General features: G+C 35.2%; 1 protein-coding gene across 1 annotated transcript; it reads right to left on the bottom strand.

Annotated features, from left to right (window-relative positions):
- Positions 1-665: 665 nt before the first annotated feature.
- On the bottom strand, positions 666-18,866 carry LOC110813017 (putative alpha-mannosidase At5g13980). The gene is made up of 29 exons (XM_088216092.1): positions 18,391-18,866; positions 18,197-18,280; positions 17,202-17,290; positions 16,845-17,019; positions 16,619-16,738; positions 16,367-16,450; positions 16,208-16,279; positions 9,350-9,463; positions 8,811-8,911; positions 8,636-8,729; positions 8,323-8,490; positions 7,878-7,967; positions 6,529-6,594; positions 6,188-6,244; positions 5,718-5,937; positions 5,464-5,600; positions 5,131-5,199; positions 4,883-4,942; positions 4,725-4,796; positions 4,236-4,283; positions 4,005-4,124; positions 3,451-3,516; positions 2,859-2,971; positions 2,584-2,668; positions 1,984-2,094; positions 1,797-1,892; positions 1,536-1,583; positions 1,171-1,239; positions 666-1,069 (listed from the first exon to the last, which is right to left on the bottom strand). The coding sequence occupies exons 1-29, from the start codon at positions 18,586-18,588 to the stop codon at positions 839-841; spliced, it is 3,057 nt and encodes a 1,018-aa protein (XP_088072218.1). The 5' UTR covers positions 18,589-18,866; the 3' UTR covers positions 666-838.
- Between the last annotated feature and the right edge of the window lie 616 nt (positions 18,867-19,482).

Genomic DNA, 19,482 nt, shown 5'->3' on the forward strand with positions numbered 1-19,482 from the left:
AGATAATTAACTTTCTATATATATATATATATATATATTGACGTAGCAGATTGATAAGTAAATTTATGTTACTTACTTTATATATATATATCCTTCTATTTGTGTATATATCTCCGATCTATTATAATAAAATTATCAGAAAATATTTTTATATTTTTTTATTCAATTACAAAATTAGATAATTTTAAATTCTGAAAAAATAAATAAGAAGGCTTAAATAAAAAAAATGCTATAAATATTCCGAAAAAAGCTATACTGACTGAAAAGGTTGCATTTTTAAAAAATTCATACCAATCTACAAAATCATTTGAATTTTGATGTAAAAAGTTTGATAATATATCAAAATTTTAATCTTTCTTAATTGAAAAAAATTCCCTATGGTTCCGGCAAATAAAAGAAATAAAACCGACATAAGTATCGAAAATAGAATCGTACTGTTCAATTCATGAATTATTTATTTTTAAATTTTCTCTTCGACTTATAAATAACCAAAACGAAGCATCCGAGAAAGATTCAGAGAGTTTTGCTTACAGTACGAGTTGAGAGAAAATGCTTGTTAACTTTTGATATTATGCAAAATTTATAAATTAATTATCTTCCGTATATTGATATACTATTTATACAATATAAAGTAAATAATCAATTATTTCAAAAATTTAAGGGAATTAAAAAAGTTCCAACTTATTATTATTATTGTATTTTACTCAACTCAAGTATTAGTTTGAGGACTGAGTTCCAAGACTATATACAAGAATGATCCATAATTGAAGGCAGAGCAGTGGAGCACTAGTGAGCTCAAGCTTATGCCTCCTAAAATAAGCAAGAATCAAATCGAACTTCATGCATCGGCTATCTGCTGATTGTATGCATCTTCATCAAAATCAATGATGAAGGTTCGGATTTCCATTGGGGCAAGTTCTACGACCAGTTTTTCTGGATCAATAGGTCCACCTCGCACCACCTTGGATTCCTCTGTGGATGAGCCTTCAACTTCCCAAACAAGTCTCTTCTTCTCCATTTCCACCCTTTCTTGGTTGGCAGATAAGCTCATCTCTTTCACTTCATCTATCTGGGACACACAACAACAAGGCCATGAATCATTTAAGGTAACCAAATGGAGAGGTCATTTAGAAAGATTCAATTTGTTGTCTCAAACTCAGCTTCTTCTACCTTCTTGCCTGGGAATAGCTTCTTTAGTTCTACCTTTGTTATTTCAGAAAGATCCTTGTCTTCTCCAACCTTTGCATAATTCCAAGAATTCAAACAGAAAAACGATTAGAAGCTCTGAAACAGAGAAGGAAGAGAGAAGAGGAGTGAGGACTACTTCAAAATATCAGCAAACTAACAGCAGTATTTTTCCCAGCAATTAATTCTCATGCAACCAAGTACATTGAGGATGTTAATGGTGGACTATATGGTGAGGGAGACAAATTCAGAACTGTTAGTAAAGTATTATGGAGATAATAAACAACGTACTTGAAGCTTACAAAAAGATGCACTTTAAATGATTTAATATAGTAAAAGAAAAAAGGCACCTCGTATAGATGTGCCAACCGGAGGAGGACTTTTCCATCATCAAGTTTCTGCATAATTCAAAAAAAGGCAAGAAACATTATAAGAGAAAAAAGAAGGTAATTTTCAGAAGCTGGTAAGTTATGTTTTGGCAACATTTCTACGAGGTTTGAGATTTCAAAAGATTCCTTGTCATTCCTGTCTATAATCTCACCCAGAAGACCATATGTAATTAATTTGAACGTATGATTGGAAAGAGAATATGGCAATGCCTAAAACAGTACCTGGAGAGTAATAATAGCAACATTATCAGGTAAACTATAGGATGAATCAATTCCCGAGAAAGTGGCAACATGAGACTTCATCCAATTATCAGCATCCTGGAACAAGAAATTTCCCGTTAAGTAGCCAATAACATGGCTAAAGTAAACACACTTGTTGGTTGTTTTTCTTTTCCCAAAATTCTACCACCTGTTCAGCAATGGCCAACAGAAGGGGTGAATATATCTCTTGGCCAAAGGAACGACGCCACTTAGCACCTTCTCCCAGGGCATCAATTCTGAAGTAGTATTTTCCTTGGATCTGTAGAAGTTCCAGTATGTTAGGAAGACATGTCAACCTTTTTGCTTTTGGATATATAGAAGATACTAACAGCCTCAGACTCAAAAGATCTATATTAACACGTTATGATATTTTTCGTGCCAGAGTAGATTTCAGTCATGACTTGTAGGCAAGAGATAACTTTAAGAACTTAAAAGCAGCAATTGCAGATTTTCTATTTATGTAGCTTTAGCTCCTGAAGCCTCCGCTTTCAATTGATCAAAACAAAAAATTAAAAAAAAAAGACATCTGACATTTAGAAGCCTATAAGGGATGAAACTATGGCATCTGCTAAGACACTGATGATCAGTGATACCTGCTATGTATTTGTAAGAAACCAAGGAAATTAACCTACTGAACTACAATGAGGAGCTGGAAGAAAACTTCCCAATATGATCCAGAAAGAAAAGGAGAAAAAGAAAATCTCGTCTATACTGAACAGCTTTTGAAGTAGAGGTGAGATCTACTTACTGTTAGTCCTTTGCAATCGACAAGGACACAGACTGTTTCATTTAGAGCCTCTGCAACACCTCGAGAATCATCAAGAAGCAACCTCCTATATGACCGAAAGAACCTCAGTTACAATCAAGACAACTAGTGGTTTAAATCATTAACATCATTGTTATGCTATAAGGACAAACATCTTCCTATATGAAACTTATGAGCTTCATCATATTAAGTTATTACGGCTACTCTAAAAGCAGTTGCGTGAGAGTTCAAGATAGAAGGTAAATTAAAAAGGTTACCTGTGGAGCATGAGCTCTATTTGACCATCGACTATGCTGGTTCCTCCAACTGCCCGATCCACCAAAATTGAAAATTCTTTACTACCATCTTGCATATATATTCCGAGATTAATCTGAGTAAACAATATGATAATATAAGTGAAGCCAGTGGTGGGGTATTCTCATTGATATTCAAATGAAAATTTATTAACTAATATTTGAAAATGCCATATCCAATTAGGAAAGCATGAACAGGAAACCAAAAGCAACAAAATCTTACAACAGAATAATCACAATTCTCCTTTAGCTGTCAATTTTATCACCTTAAATAATGGCAGCAGACAATCAACATCCATCAACTTATATGCAGAACATGGAGGTTCAGCTTTTGAAATACAGAATGGATTCATGACAAGAAACACAAACTTTTCCCCTAACAAATTCAAGTCTATCCCTTCAATGTCATAGTCATAGACCACTATATTGCAACGGTAATCTATAGTTCACCAAGAGAACTCTTTCTCATAGAATTAGCTGTAAGGAAATCAGCAACTCTTTCTCATATTCTCTACTTGGACAACAGATACAAGAAAGTGGAGGGGGAAAAACATACAGGGTAATAATTTCCAGCAACTGGTTCGTTGACTTCAAGTTTCCAATCCTGTCTATAGTCACGAATCTGCAAAAAAGATAAATTGTTAATTGGATACATCTCTAAGTCTTCTTCATAAATGACACCCACTTGTGCCTTGTATAAAAGAATATTCTGCTTTTGGGTAAAATAACATTTCAAAAATAAACATCAACTCAAAGAATCAGGTTTTTATACAATCTCCTCTCAGGAACATTTTTTTCTTTACTTATAAGCTCATCAATTTTTCCAAAAAAAAAAACACCTCCATGATTTATTTTCTGGTCAAACCAGCTTATACCCAGAAAAACGTCTAACCAAATGTCTCGTACTCAATACCAATAAAGAACAACTTCTAGATAGAAAATTTTATTTCCTGCTAATTCATGACTTCCAGTGAAGATTGTTTGTTTTTGCTTCTGGTAACATGAAGAAGATAGATACAACTTATTGATACATCAATATAACATATCAGGGATTCAGGATCCAAAACTATCAGACTTCATAATTTGAAATGTGTTACATATATTACATACCCTTTTGATAAAATCGCGTCCATTAGAATCTGTGTAGAATGTTTTGTTGTTTTTAATAGAACTTGTAATTTGAGTGGCAACTTCCTTACCAATGCCATCTTCAATTGGTATGGGCCCAACCTGATATATACAAGCAGTCAAAAAGAGTAGAAACTTCTTATGTTGAAAAAGCATAACTAGTAATCAAACTAAGGTATGGATAGCTTTCAAGCAGCTAGTGGGCAAGCTTACAATAAACTCCATTTCAACATGCTCTCTCTCCTTGTAAAGCCTCCATATCTGCATGCATTTCATCTCACATTATTGGCATCAGTAAACGATGAATCTCTAGTGCAAATTTGAACATGGTACTTCTTGTCTTTTGTTCTTTTCCTGCTTTCTTAACAACAATATCATAAAAGTCTCTGTATGATTGTTCATTGATACCTTTTCTTATCATTTCTGGAAGTAATAAAAAGAGACCAGTAAAAAATTTCATTTTTTTTGAAATAAAGAAAGCCATTTCATTTTAGAACTTCTATTTAATTTCAGGTCTCTAAGTCCCAAAGATAACCATACAAATGCACTGCAAACACATTCCTCGAAAGATGTTAACAGAACTTATTTCTAAATTGAATTTGTGTGTTTAAATGAAGTTGCTTTTTAGTGAACAGAATAAAGAAGTCTGCATGACATGGAAACCACAATATACTTCTAACTACCACATGACGAGTAAGGCACCTGAAATATCCAAGGATTGATCCGTTGATGCACCTCATCTATTAGTTGCCCACGGACAATAGTCAACGGAATCTGAGATTTAAAATAAAATTTTAAAAATGCAACTGCAATACTTATATCTATGTCAGAGTTGTTGCTAAATAGGAATCATTACTCACCTGTTCATCTCGATTTATGACAACACTTCCATTTGGTCGGAAAATATATGCCCCTGAGTTCTAGAAAAAATACCCAAAAAATACAGAGGACTCAGGAAAGGGTTATTTTACAAAATTTGGAATTATAAAAATTCGTAACCAGTTAGAAACTTTTAAATAAAGCATAATATCTAGTCATTTTCACAAGTTTAGAATAACGAAAATTCATCTGCAATACACGTAAGAGAATAAGAAAATTCTCTGTCTACCTGAGTATCATTTTGACTTCCTTTATATCCACGGTAAAAATTGTATGATAGTTTGACTGAGTCCTTGACCTTCAAAAGTTTAACAAAATGCATTAGCTCTGCTGTCAATTTCTCCACATCTATTTATTAGTATTATTGTCATTCAATATGGAGGTTTTATAGCAAAGAAAAATATTACTAAAAGTTAGCACAACTGATATAATAATGGTTGAAGTCTCACATTGCAATTGATGGTCAAGGAAAAAAGCATAATGCAGACAGTAGCATTTCAACAGTAAGGTGGATTACATACCAAGCTTCTGTTATTGACATATTTGATAATGCATAACATACCAAGCTTCTATTATTGACATAGTTGATAGCTTCTCCTTGCTCTGTTGAAAGAGTGAGTTTTAAATTTCCATGACCAACTTCAATTGATTTTCCACCCCTTCGGGATCTGTATACAGATGATTTAACTGAAGGAACACCTATAATCAGAAGGTAAACACAGGAATGACAAACTTATTATAGGTTAAGAAATGAAATACTTATTTGTTACTGACAAAATTATTGAGGTCGGTAAGTACAGAACATGAGGAGCAAACCTGCCCTTTTAGCACTTGATATGGTATAAGTGCTGAAGCCAAGAGGTGGTACAGAGACCGAAAATGCAAGCCAATATTTAGGTAGACTAGCTGGTGTTCTATCTAAGTATGCCTTAATATAAAAGCTCCTTAAGCCTGCATAGGCATCAGCAACTGGAATAAGCTGTGACTCAACTTGTCTTCCCTTAGAATCATGAACTGTAACATCTTCATTGACAACCTACAAAATGTTATGAGGGAGCATATATATCAAAACTGAGCAGTTGAATCTATTTCCATGGTCATGTTACAATGCACGAACAAATTCAGCATCATCATTTTGTTATTGAGAGCTAAATGAGTTGTATGCACATGATAATTACAATACCAAGCGACTACAAAGATTAAAATGTTTTATTAAAGATTAACATATAATGTCTTTCTACATGCAAAACAAAGTGGTTGAAGAGTATAGAAGAGAGGTAACTCACAGGAATGCGAACCACATCCTTTCTCTTCCATCCCAGAGAATTATAGACCAAGATAATCTACAAAGAAGAAGCCAAAAAGTTACAAATTACACAGATGGGAAGCTTATATCTAGGCACAAGCTAAAAAAACAAGTACAGGAAGTATCATCCTTGTTAACATATAAATAAGAGATTGTCTGATTCCTATAAGCTTAAGTTTTCGGGATAATCGGTTCAATCTATATAAAATATATTGAACTGATTATCCCAAAAGGACAAAGTTTTCAATAGAACCCATTATCTCAAAAGTTTAAGCTTATAGGAATTGATATAATCTATTATTTTTTGTTAACAATCTTTACCAAGTTTTTCCCTTGAGACAAGTCAATTTCTGATGCAGGACAGTAAGTTATATTCAGAAGCGGGCACTGAGAAAAGAAAGAAAAACTGTTCAGTCACACTTCCTTTTACCTTGAAATTCATATGAAAATCGAGAAGGAAACCTCTAATATATCTCTTGCAAGCCAAATTCATAAATTGGTTAAGTCTTTTTGTTATCACCAATAACATTGAGAATAACATCATAAGAAAAAGTTTTAGAATAGCACAACCTATCTATGTCATTGCACTTTGACAAGAAATTCTCCAAAAAGTAAATAATTTAGGATAACAAAATAGGTCCAGAAAGGAAAATTCAGTTGATTTTTTTCCATTCACTTTTTGTGTACGGCCGAGAAAAATGGGGCATTATAGTTTTGTTAACAAGGAGTCTAACTCCTAACATTAAGTTAGATTAAGAATAACCAGATATTCTGGTGTATACAATACTGACATAAAGGAGAAATAGATTAACAATAACTAGATAAGAGACATCTGTAAATGATGATTTGTTGGCATTGTAAGCTGTGAAATCACAAAAACTTCCAATTTAACAATCTCAAACCTGTAAAGTTTCAGAATAGCACAACCTACCCATGCCTTTTTCATTTTGACAATTTCATTATAAAAAAATTAAACAATTTCGGCAGTAAAATAGGTCCAGAATGGCAAAAGTGCAACTCTCAATAGAAAAAAGCAATGTTTCGGTCAATTTTTTTTTCTCTCCTTTTATTCGCAAGGTGAATAGTAATACGGCCTTGTAATTTGGCAAACAAGTTGTCTAACATCTACCATGAAGGCCCACATAGGGACATCACATGAACTGAGGTAGACAGTTCAGGCAAATTTTTTCCCTTCTGATATTGAAATATTGCATTAATTCAATATTCTGTTAAGTAAAACTCGATGTAGAGGGGAAAGATTAAGAAAAACTGGATACAAGATATGTATAAAAATTGTAGGTATTATAAGCTGTTAAAATCATGAACTTCCAATTTAACAATCTTATTGCTCTAAAGTTTCTAGTAGACTCTTAAGACAGATCTCTAGAAAGTTTAAGTATAATCATTCATAAATTAACATAAAAAGCATGCATGTAAAAACCTGAAGTTCAGATTCAGAATACTAAAACTAGATTAATGCAGAGAACGGACAATATAATGAAAGGCAAGAGCCATCCACTCTATAAAGTGTTCAGAAGATGGTTAATGGCTATTACTGATAAGGATGCTGCAGCTGACATGTTCATCCATTGTAAGGATTGCATAAACTTGAAGCTATTAAAGCAAAAAAGCAAATCGAGTTGCAAAATTAAGTAAACACATAGTCTTGCCTGTTGAAGATTTGTAGTTGGTTCCTCACAGCCAGTAGGCGGCACAGAATTACCCAAGCAGGCAAGTGAAGATGAAACTACTTTTTCTGCCTGCACAAAGAATAAAAAAAATGAATAAAATTAAAATAGTGAAATAATTTGGTCAGCTAGCTAATTCTCCTCAAAGCTTAAACTAATAGAAAAATCCAATATCAGTGTTTATAGCTGACCATGAGTCTCGATCATGCACAAATGTTCAATTGTGTGCAACAAATAGGTGAATGATAATAGAATCGGATAAGCGTTCAGATGGTATACCCAGGACTCCTTAATTTGATAAGATACGAAATAATTTAGTTAAGTGACCAATCACTCCCAAAGATTTAAGCTGGAAAAAGACCTTCAACTCTATTATTTATATCCTAACATAAACAAAGAAAACAAATCTTAAGAACTTAATATGTACCTCCACATAGCCTATTGATAGTCTTTTTGCATAATCATTAGCCACATGTTGCTTTTCCGTGCCAGTCACTGCATCATGATGTTGAGCAATTGCTAAAGCATCTGCCAGTGAATCTGTATTAGGACCAGTTTCACTTCTCCCTCTGAAAAATTCCAGTTGTCTTGCTGCCTAACCATGTAAAAAATACATGCATATAAATCAACATGCGCACAATGCACATGAATTGTGAACACAGTTACTATAACCAAAAACTGCCGTTAGACTTTGATTGTTTGATTATACATATACACTTAAAATGTTTGAAGAATAATACCAAGTAATAGCTGCTCAGTGTACGGACATAGCCTTTAATAGCTGGCCTGCTTGTAAAGTATCCGGTCCAGTATGCATTTGCACGATCTGCATAACTGTAATCACAACTGTGTCAATTTCTGAGCTGAGATAAAAAAAAGCAAACAAAATGTGAAGCAGTAAGAAATTGAACTTACGGGAAGAAGTCATCAGTCTTGAGGGGCCAAGATTTTGTTTCAGCATATTTTGCATCAGTATATATGGAAGGAGTGGAGTAAAGGGCATTGACACGTCCATCCTAAAAGCATAAAAATGAAAATCATTCAGAAAAGACGCCACTTAGATACCATTATGGGTAGAGGAATGGGTCATGTCGTGAGAAAATATACAATCAAATCCAATTTAACCACATCATGTATAGAAGAATGCATTGACAGAAGTGACAATGAAGTCCAAACTGAAAATAAAAATCTAGTTGAACCACCTCAACCCTCAAAACACCTCTATCTTATCACAATCAACTTTTAGTGACAATTTCACGACAAATATGTGGATATACTCATTAGTCAACCTTGACGATATAATCTCCGTTGGTGATAGAAATTTCCTGCTCAGCCTTCAAACTGTCAAAAAACTTAATTTTTTTAAGGAATTCCTGGACTTTAAACGCTGTTGGTATGGTAATCATGTTTAAAACCAGCACAAGAAAAATGCACACTGGTTTGAGCAAAATTACCAGGTTCACGTAATGAATGAGCTTGTCCATATTTCTGAACCATGTATGTGCATATTGATACTTAAAATCTGTTCCCATCGTCCACATTATGTGATTGGTTCTAGTAATGTTGCCCTGTGAACAAACCAATTCATATTAGCAACCCTAAAAGAGGTCTTCTGTAAGAAAAAAGTAATGCTGGCTTCTATAACCAATATAAAAAATTTAATCAAAAAAAGCAACAATGAAATCCAGAATAACATGTGGTTGTTATATCAGTTGAAACTTTAACAAATTTCTGAGATCAGGGTGGACTTTAGATTTGATACATGAGGAACATATTCATGAAGATTGTGATACGCCATAATGAAGCACAAGTGATCATGGCATGGTTCTTCCCATGAAGTCCAAAAGGAGGGCAACATTTATCGAGTGGAAGAATTTGAGCACAACACTAACTATTCGTGATTCAAAAACAACTAAATGAGATCAAATTCATTACTAGTTTCCTGAAAGCTTTTGCTCCATGGGTATTCTAACAGTTCTATTAACATGTGTTCCTATATATAAAAAGAATCATGTCCTTTCTTGCTTTAACCACAGGATTTTCTTTTCGAGGTGACAAAAGTGTAATATTTAAAAGCACCAAGGGACCATCCATTAGAAGGAATCTATAAAAGATCAGATAATAAAGACCAAAAGTATATGTTTACAGATAATAAATCAGAGATGTGGCAAGGTAAGGGCATAGATGAACAGTATTCTCAGAGTGCTAAGCTGGAGATAAATGGTGAGTTAGATAAATGCTCGAATGGATACTTGAGACCTAGAGTCTCCTGGTAACTGTTCTACCTTCATACTTTCTCCTAACTTACCTTTTTTTATATTCACTTATAAAAACCGATGAGAGTATGGAACTAATAGGCAAAGGTATATTACCCGATCCCCAAGCAAACATGAATATGGTTTTCAACCTGTAAATCAAGAGAATACAGTAATGTCATGAACCCAAACAACCTTGATCAGGAAAATCCAAACAACCACATGAACAAATTGTACTTTAGCTTTATGGGTGATATGGGAAAGGAAGTGAGGGTGACGGTACCGCCTAAGGCATATGTCCACAGGAAAAACAGGTGGTACTAGAGATTAGGAAAATAGCATAAAGAGGAGATGTTTGGATTAAGGAAAAAAAGGTTGTGAACTGGTTATACATGAGACTGGTTAGCTCGAATGTTAATAGCATAGGCAATGCATTGAAAAGAAAATAGATAAAAGAGATTATTTTGAGGGTAACTCCGGACATAGTGTTGTTACAGGAAATGATAAAAAAGAGGTCAATTGCTTGCTAGTTCATACCGTATGAGAGTGCTGATTTAAAGAATGGGCAGTCCTCCCATTAGTAGGGGCATCGAGGGGAATGTTAATCAACGAGACACTCGACTTGTAACTCGAATGGATATAGTAGAGGGGTTTTCTCATTATCAATTTTTTCTTAAATAAAAAATACAGAATGTATCGTTAATTACAAGACCAAGGGGTTAACCAATATACAAAAAATATTTACTTGTCAACAAGATATTAATAAGGTTTTTTGAATCTTCCATAGAGTAAAAAAGGTTACTCATGAAGAAAACACTTAGGGTTTGAAACCATCTAACTTTAAACCTATCGAAATCCTCTTCCACTTTTTCTCCACACCACCCAAAAGATTACAAGGACAATGTGACCCAAATGTTTCTCTCGACCACTGACACTTTCCATGTCCATATCTACTCTCTTATATACTCGCCATTACCTAGATAATTCCCAACAACCCATACGTTATACACTATAAATCATACGTTGGGGGATATTATAGTAAAATATGGTCAAAAGTCTCCTCCACCCTCTTCACCTAAATTTTTTCCTTTCTCATCCACTTGTCAATGGTAAAAAGACATTCACGTCCTACTTCACAAACGAAGAAAGCAATCCTGGAAGGAGCTTTCACTTTTCAAATTTACTGAAAAAGGGAACTTCATTCACTTTCCAACGAGTCATTCTTAACCAAATATTTATAGGACCCAACTGTAAACGTTCCTATTGGGTTGAGGATCCAAATAGGTTAATCATCACTCTCATTGAAAGATATGAAGATGGTTACCTCAAGAGAGATTCATAATCATTTATTTCTCAATTGTTAGGATTTCTCAGTACCTCTCCATGCCACTCCTTTGCTTCCCCAAATTCTCTATATGACTCCTTGACTAAAATATCTTTGTATTGTTCAGTCGCAAAAATCCGCAAAAATTTGGCTCCTAGGCTTCCTCCCTGAGCCAAGGATATATCCAAAAACTGGTTCTCTCCCGATTATCAACTCTCCACTATATGCATTTATGAAAACTATCCCCTCCAATGCATAATGTTTTGACACCCCCGTCCCATGCGGTCTTGTCACCGCTTTGGAATATAAGCTCTCCATCAATTGTACCAAAATTTCCCTCAATAACCATCCGCCATAGGATTTTGCTTTCTTCCATAAACCTTTAATCCACTTAACTTGAAGTCTCTGATTCTTTTCTACTACACATCTTAACCCCAAACTGCCTGATGCAAAGATCTTTCAACATTTCTCACCCCCTAAATGACATCTTCTTCTCTCCTCAGAATCACTCTAGAAATTTGCATTGAATTGCTTTTGATTTCTTTGCAATACTTACAGAAGTTGTTAAAAGGGACATAAAGTATAAAGAAAGGCATGATAGCGTACTTTTAATGAGAGTTAGACACCCACATTTAGATTATAAATTTCTCTTCCACTCAGCAAATCTCCTCTCAAACCTTACCAAAATAGAGTTCCACATTCTTGTATCTTTGTATTTTGCTCCCAAAGGCATATAGTAGTTAATATGAAGTTTCACCACCTTACATCCCAAAACTTTTGCCAATCTCATAAAAGTTCCCCCATCACCTAGTCTTACCAGCTCAGATTTAGTGAGGTTGATCTTAAGACTAGAAAGTGCTTGAAAGCAACGTAAAACACATCTTAGGTTAAGTAGTGTACCTTCGTCAGCTTCACAAAGCACTAAGGTGTTATCTGTGAAAAATAAATGGGTAACCTCCTCAGTTAGCTCTCCTTCTCCTGCCTTAAGTCCTTTGAACAAACCCACCTCCCTATCTCTCAACAATAATTTTTTCAAAACTTTCGTAGCAATAATAAATAACAGTGGAGATAACAGGTCTCCTTATTGAAGACATCTAGATGCCTTAAACTAAAAAGAGGGATCTTCATTCACTATGATCCCAAAAGATGTTCTGGTGATGCATGAATTTTCTCATTGTCAATGCTTCTCAATGTAAAAGAGGAGTGTTGATGGATTGCTAATGTGTATGAGCCAGCTAGTTGGAGGCTTAGAACCTAGCTTTGGGATAAACTTCCTTTCCTGTCAAACTTGTCCAGCCCTTTTTGTTGTCTTTGGGTTGGGGAAGGGCAATTACAATGCATGTAGGTTTCAACATGAGAAATTAGAGGGGAATTGGATGGCCACATCGATGAAACATTCAATGCTTTTTAAGATGATGTGAGTTGAGAGATGTCCTACTAGCAAATAGTCAATTACATGGTCAACAGATAGAAAGGAGCTGTCTCCTCATGCCTAGGCTGGTTTTTAATCTCTATGCGCTGCGGGAATAGCTTCCTTACTCTGGTATAGGAAATCGTCCACAGCCTATATCTGATCAATTCTACATTTTTCTAGAATCCTAGTGTATTATATGGGGTCCATCCTTTTCTAGTTTGAGCATGTTGCTCTAACATCTGGAATTTGGGATGAGAAGGAGTTGTGGTGAGAAGGTATAGAAGGTAGGTGGGAGAGTCACAAATGTATGCAAAAATTGAAGTCCTTGAAGGAGCAACTGAAAACATGGAATAAGGGGGTGGTTGAGAATGTGGGTTTTAGAAAAGAAATTTTTTTTTGAGGAAATAAAGGAGTTAGATATAATGGTAGTTGAGTGCACTATCTTTAAAAAGAAAAAGGAACATCTAGTTGATCTAAAAAGACGAACTACAAGAAGTTTTATTGATGAAAAAGAAAAGTTGGAGACCAAAGTAAAGATTAAATAGGCTAAAGAGAGGGTCACCAATACACACTTATATCATAGAGTGGTCAATAGAAAAAGAAGGAAGAGTGTGATCAAAGAACTAGAACTTGAATCTAAGGTATTGGAAAGGATAGGAGATATCATAGTTAGAGAGATCACTCAATACTATGGGAAGTTGTATTCAGAAAAGGTGGTTCAGAGGTCATTCCTTGAAAGGATTGAGTGGGCATCAACTAGTAGAAATGAGGCTGAGTGGTCAGAAAGACCCTTTGAGGAGGAGGAAAAAAGGTGAGGGTCCTGTGGGATTTAGATAGTGATAAAGCTACCAGGTTAGATAGGTTTTTCATAGGGCCCTTCAAGAGTTCTCGGGACACTACTAGAACTGACTTGATTAGAGTGCTTGAGGAGGTATATCTAAATGCCAACGCAGGCAAGAGTATGAACCCGCATTCATTACTTTAATCCCCAAAAAAGATAAGTCTATAAAGGTCTCCGACTATCGCCTATTTAGTTTATTGCAAGTGCGTATAAATTATCACTAAGGTACTGTCTTTAAGATTTAGTGACATATTGAATGATGCAATTTTACTAAGCCAAAGTGCTTTAATAGGAGAGAGACAAATTCTAGAAGCCTCTCCCTAATTAAAAACAAGGTAATGAACTCTATTCATAGGTCTAAGGTAAAAGTATTGATCCTTAAGTTGGATTTCAAGAAAGCCAACAATAAGGCTTATTCGAGATTCTTAGATGGAGTCATGAAGAGTAAAGAACTTAAGACAAAATGTAGAAGGTGGACACAAGGGTGTCTATCCTTTTCTTGTTTGTGGCAATTACGAATGGAAAACCTCAGGAAATGTTTCAGGCATTAAGTGGACTAGGCAGGGGGATCCCTTATCTCCTTTTGTATTTTCTCTTGTAGTCGATATTTTGAGTAGAATGTTGAGTGGAGCAATGAAGAAGACATGGTTAAGGGGTTAGTGATAGGAAGGATTGGATAGATGTCTGACACAATTTCATATATGCAATATGATGATAGGCCAATCATGAATGTGCTCATCATTATTTAAGCATTTGAACATGTCTCAAAACTAAAAATAAATTTGGCTAAGAGTGTAGTCATAGGAATTAATGAGGAGGAAACTACAAAGTAACTCGTAGAGTCCATAGGATGTACTAGGTTAACTTGGCCACTGATTTACCTACACGTTCCCTTGGTAGAAACCCAAGAAGTAGATCTTTTTGGGAGGCGGCGGAGAACAAGTGACCAAACGCCTTGAGAGTTAGAGACAGAAAGAGAGATGGTAAGGATACCTTTATCTAAGTTTGCCTCTTCGGTATTCTATTCTACTTCTTGTCCTTGTTTAGGATACTCATGGCGAAGAGACTAGATGATCGAATGAGGAGAATTCTTGAGTAAGAGGAAGGAGACTAGGACCATCTAGTAGTTGAGAGGTGTGTTGTCAATGCGAGAGTTCATAGGAGGAGAGTGTTGGGAATCTTAGATCAAAGACTTATCCTTATTGGCTAAATGATTTTAGCACTTCCCATGAAACCAAACTCTTTGTGGCATAGAGTGGTCAACGGTATCCACAGGAGTGGTAGGGACGAATCAGATGCTCTATCAGGAAGATCCATTTCTCACTGAAGTATCTGCACATTAATCTCTCAAGTCCATCTATTTTTTCTTTTGTATCCCGCTTCACGTGGGAGATGGAGTTAGAGTGAAGTTTTGAGAAGATACTTGGATAGGGATCAATCATTTACCACCTGATTCCTCAGCTGTTTAACCTATCATCTCAAGACAACTCCCAGTTTCAAGTTTCATTTTGATCACAAAGGACATATTGACTTTGAACTGCCAGTTTACCCTTACCCTATCCGATAGGAAGACTCTTGAAATGAAAAATTTACTTAGTTTGTTGGAACCGATTATCCTATCACCTCAACCCGATACTAGCTGTTGGTTATTGGAACCCTTGGGCTTATACTCTTGGAAATTTTTGTTTTGATCACCTCATAGAGAACCTCTCTTTAGCCGCTTTCATATTGCCAAAGCATTTTGGAAAAGCTCAAGCTCCTTTGAAGGTTAAGGTGTTTCATAAACAGCCATGCACCAAAGGCTCAATACTAATAATATGTTACAAGTTTCTCACCCCCACCGTGCTTATCTACAGATATTTGTATCATGTGCTTTAGAGCAGATGAAACACATTCCCCTATATTTGTTTATTGCGAGACAGATTAGAAGATTCAACTTATTTGGTCTGAATCCAGTTGCTTCTCCAGCAGTAGAAAGCTTCTTACTCTCATCCATCCAGGGGGAGGAGAAAGAGAGCAAAACCTATATAGCAAAGGGAAATTTTCTCAAGTCTATGCAGTAAATGGCTCGTCGGAATTGTAGGATATTCGATGACTGATATAATGATTTTTTGGCCACCTTATGGACTAAAGCCCACGGGAGGCACTCTAATATTGTGGTTTCCAACCTACATCAAACTTGGGAGATCATTATTCCTAGCCATTAAGAGGCCCACTTTTTCATTTATTTTGTTGCTATGTTTGTACTCAGATTTATTCTTTGAGGAAGGTACTTATTCTCCTTATTTGTACTTTTTTTTCTCTCATCTCAATAAAATTTCTTAAAAAGAATAACATGTAGACCTGAGTGCAGCAGAAGTTCTCCAACAAAATAAAGATCTGAAAATTATTTGACGGGAAATAAACAATCTTAACAGTAGATATAAAATGCGTAAAATAATTTCTAAAAATTCATTGTATGAGTTGTTTTCCATTCACCTGAGACAGCGCCGCGGCAACAAAATCATTAACTCGGTCATGGACATTGTAATCAAACAAATCAGGATTATCCTTCATAAAGAAAGAAACCAGTTAATCACATGAAAAAGGACACACCCAGGATACTGAAGCCAAATTGATAATCTTTCATCGGATTACTTGCACAATTGGGGAAGCATCATTAACTTCAAAGTAGAAACCCGGTGGAGGTTCATAATTTGCAGGAAAGGCACCCGCAAAAATCTGTAACAAAAAACTCAAAGCTAAGAATTATTCAGAATAGAAAAATTTTCTCCATTGATAATGCTAATAAGGAATATAAGATATTATGCATTAAATGCAACAACTGACATGAAGTGTATGCGCAAAATAAAAACATCCAAGTATAATAATATAATCTGTCGCATTAACCTGTGCAGAGGACCTGAGGCTCCTAGATCCCTGCCAGACAACTTCAAGGCTCTTCTCTCTCTTACGCTTTTCTCTGTCTTGGTAATCTATCCGACCAAAGAAGAAAGCGTCAAAGCCAACCTACAACAAGATGAACCCCATGTCCTTTAATAAAGTTCATTGTTGGACAAGGAAAGAGGAATTTCAAGAAAGAGATGTTTTGAATTTAAAGGTAAAGTGGGTTTACTTCTGCTCCTAACAAGTAAGCCTGCACTGCAGAATGTCCAAAAGGATCAATTTGCCAACCAATTCTTGGAGTCACATCAAACTCTGTTTTAATAAATCGATGTCCGAGAGTTGTCTGATCAATCATGTCAATGTAATGTGGCACTGCCTCATCATGCATGCAAATGCCACCATTTCTGCGAGCAGAAAGAGAGTCAAACTTAAAATTGAAGGAATGTCTTATGCAACAAGGCTACTGGAGATGGGTTAATTTTAAAGGTGCATCAAGTAGACAACGAAATTATTTTAGGAAGCCCAATGCATAAATTTGTGGGCGAGATGGGAAAAATTCAGACATATGTAAAATATAACACATTACATGAGCTCTAGTTGACCTGAACGGACAAGCTCCTTCGCAATGCGCTGGACTGTTTCACTCTGATCTCTCCACCATCTCTGGAAAAATGCCTACATTAATAAAGGAAGACCAAAAGTTAGAGACACATTTTCTGGAAATGAATAGTTATAGATGGTCAGGCTAAGAATAATCTGTCAGCTCATGTAATGGCCAATTGATTTAGAATCTTAGAATATGACTGCATCGCGGTAGCAAAAGCTTGGATTTATAACAACAAAACAGGAGAAGTTTTGAATTGAAAGTTTCACATGCGTTGAGCCCTGTCAACTAAAAGCTATCAATCATGTACTCCTAAGAAAAGCTAACCCCTCTTTAGCAGCTCACTCTTAAACAACATATGCACGTGCAATTGAAAGGAAGCAATCTGCCATAAAAAAGAGTCCACTCTAAAGTTTTAGGTCAAGAGATGGGATGCTTTTATCTATTAAGGTCAGCTCTCTCATATCTATTCATCATACCAGTTTATTGGCACCAGAATTCCATATTTATCAAGTAGAAACCATTTTATTGAAAAAACGATTATGCTTGACATAACACAAATCTTAGAACACCAACAAATAGCATCTCGTCCAACAGCTCTTGCCAAAATTTATAGAGTAAATGACAGTAAAAGGTGAGGATTCAAACAGTAACCATTATAAAGGAGCAACATAGAGAATGAATTGGAATAAGAATGTTGGAATTTTGATGAAGAAAAGAAGATATCTCTCTGTCCTTCGAGTTTGAACTTTCTCATTCCGGTCATTAAGAAATTATGACACTTTTGGTTCAATTTCAATTCTCATTTCTTCACCATCAAACTACCAGATCATCTATGAGATTCCATCTATATAAATATATACCCTTCACTTCCAGCAACCAGCCAAGTTTTGTTTTTGTTTGGGGGGGGGGGGAGGTGTTCAACGAACTAATAATTATAAAAATTAAAAGAAAAAGGTGAAGATTAGAACACTTGCCATTTCAACATAAACGAATTTCCTATTCTTGTCAGCAAGCAGCGCAGGAACAAGTGAATCCAACACATTTTGCACACAAGCACCCTACACCATAAAACCAAAACAAAACTTACTCTACCAAAAGAAATAATCCAATTTCTCTTCTGTGTGAGGCTGGTACAGAAAGAGATATCGAGAAAGAAGAGTAGAGAAACCTGGATAGAGTTGTTTGAGCCAACATAGTACTGATCGACGGTCTTTAACCAACCCACATCGTCATGGGTGTGAGGAACCAAGTGAACATTGAGCTTCCCAGGAACTATACTCTGTGAAGTATTGTAAACCATGAACCTCGATTCCGCACATAAACTCAGCAGCAAGAAAACTAAACAGCAGAGAGACAGGATCCTCATTTTGCAAACAACTCTATTCCCAGTTCAAAGCTCCGGGCGCACGAGAAACTGGCTCTAAGAAACGGCAGTTTCAGACTTTCAGTTCGGTGAAGAGCAACCTAGAGACAACTCATTAAAAAAATTTTTAAAACTATGGATAAAAAGCATTTAACTTTAGGACTTCCAAAAGTTTTTGGCCTTGTTTGACTCAGACGAGAATGAATTAAGGAACGAGTTGTGACTTTGCAGATGGGAGCAGGTTCTCAAGTATCAATGGGGGGTGACTTTTATATTTTAGAAGGGTAATTTCCACGTCTGTCTTTGAATATAATATCAAGGATTAAGTAAGCAAGTGCTTTTCATACTTTTTATAAAAAAATTAAATACACATCATATATATTCATCATTATGTTAAATTAACACTATTTTTTCAATCAAATATACAGGACATCATCATTGTGAGAAAAATATTATTAACTGAACACTGAATGATGAATATTTCATATGTATTTTATTTGAATAATTAATGTGTATTTGATATAAAAAAACAAGTGCAGAAGTGATAGTGATCCATGACTGGCTTGGCTTTTTATTGTGTTTGAATATATATATATATATATACACACACATACAAATATATACATATATATATATTGAGATATGCTTTTAATTGTATAGAAGATACGAAATGATAAAATATACTGGGTGGGGTCAGATGAGTATTGAATATTGCTTACCAGGCGCGCAAAGCTATCCATTTCTTGCTTGGATAATACATTTCATTATTCTGTCTCAAGAGAATGAGCAAAATATCTCCTACTGTATTGCATCATAACCTTCAACAATGGAGATGGTCAGGGAAAAGGCATCTAGTTGTCCGTGATAATTTCTAACGAATACAAAAAAATCTGAACT

Source organism: Carica papaya, chromosome 1 (assembly GCF_054855325.1).
Source record: "Carica papaya isolate Zhongbai chromosome 1, ASM5485532v1, whole genome shotgun sequence".
Lineage (NCBI taxonomy): Eukaryota > Viridiplantae > Streptophyta > Magnoliopsida > Brassicales > Caricaceae > Carica > Carica papaya.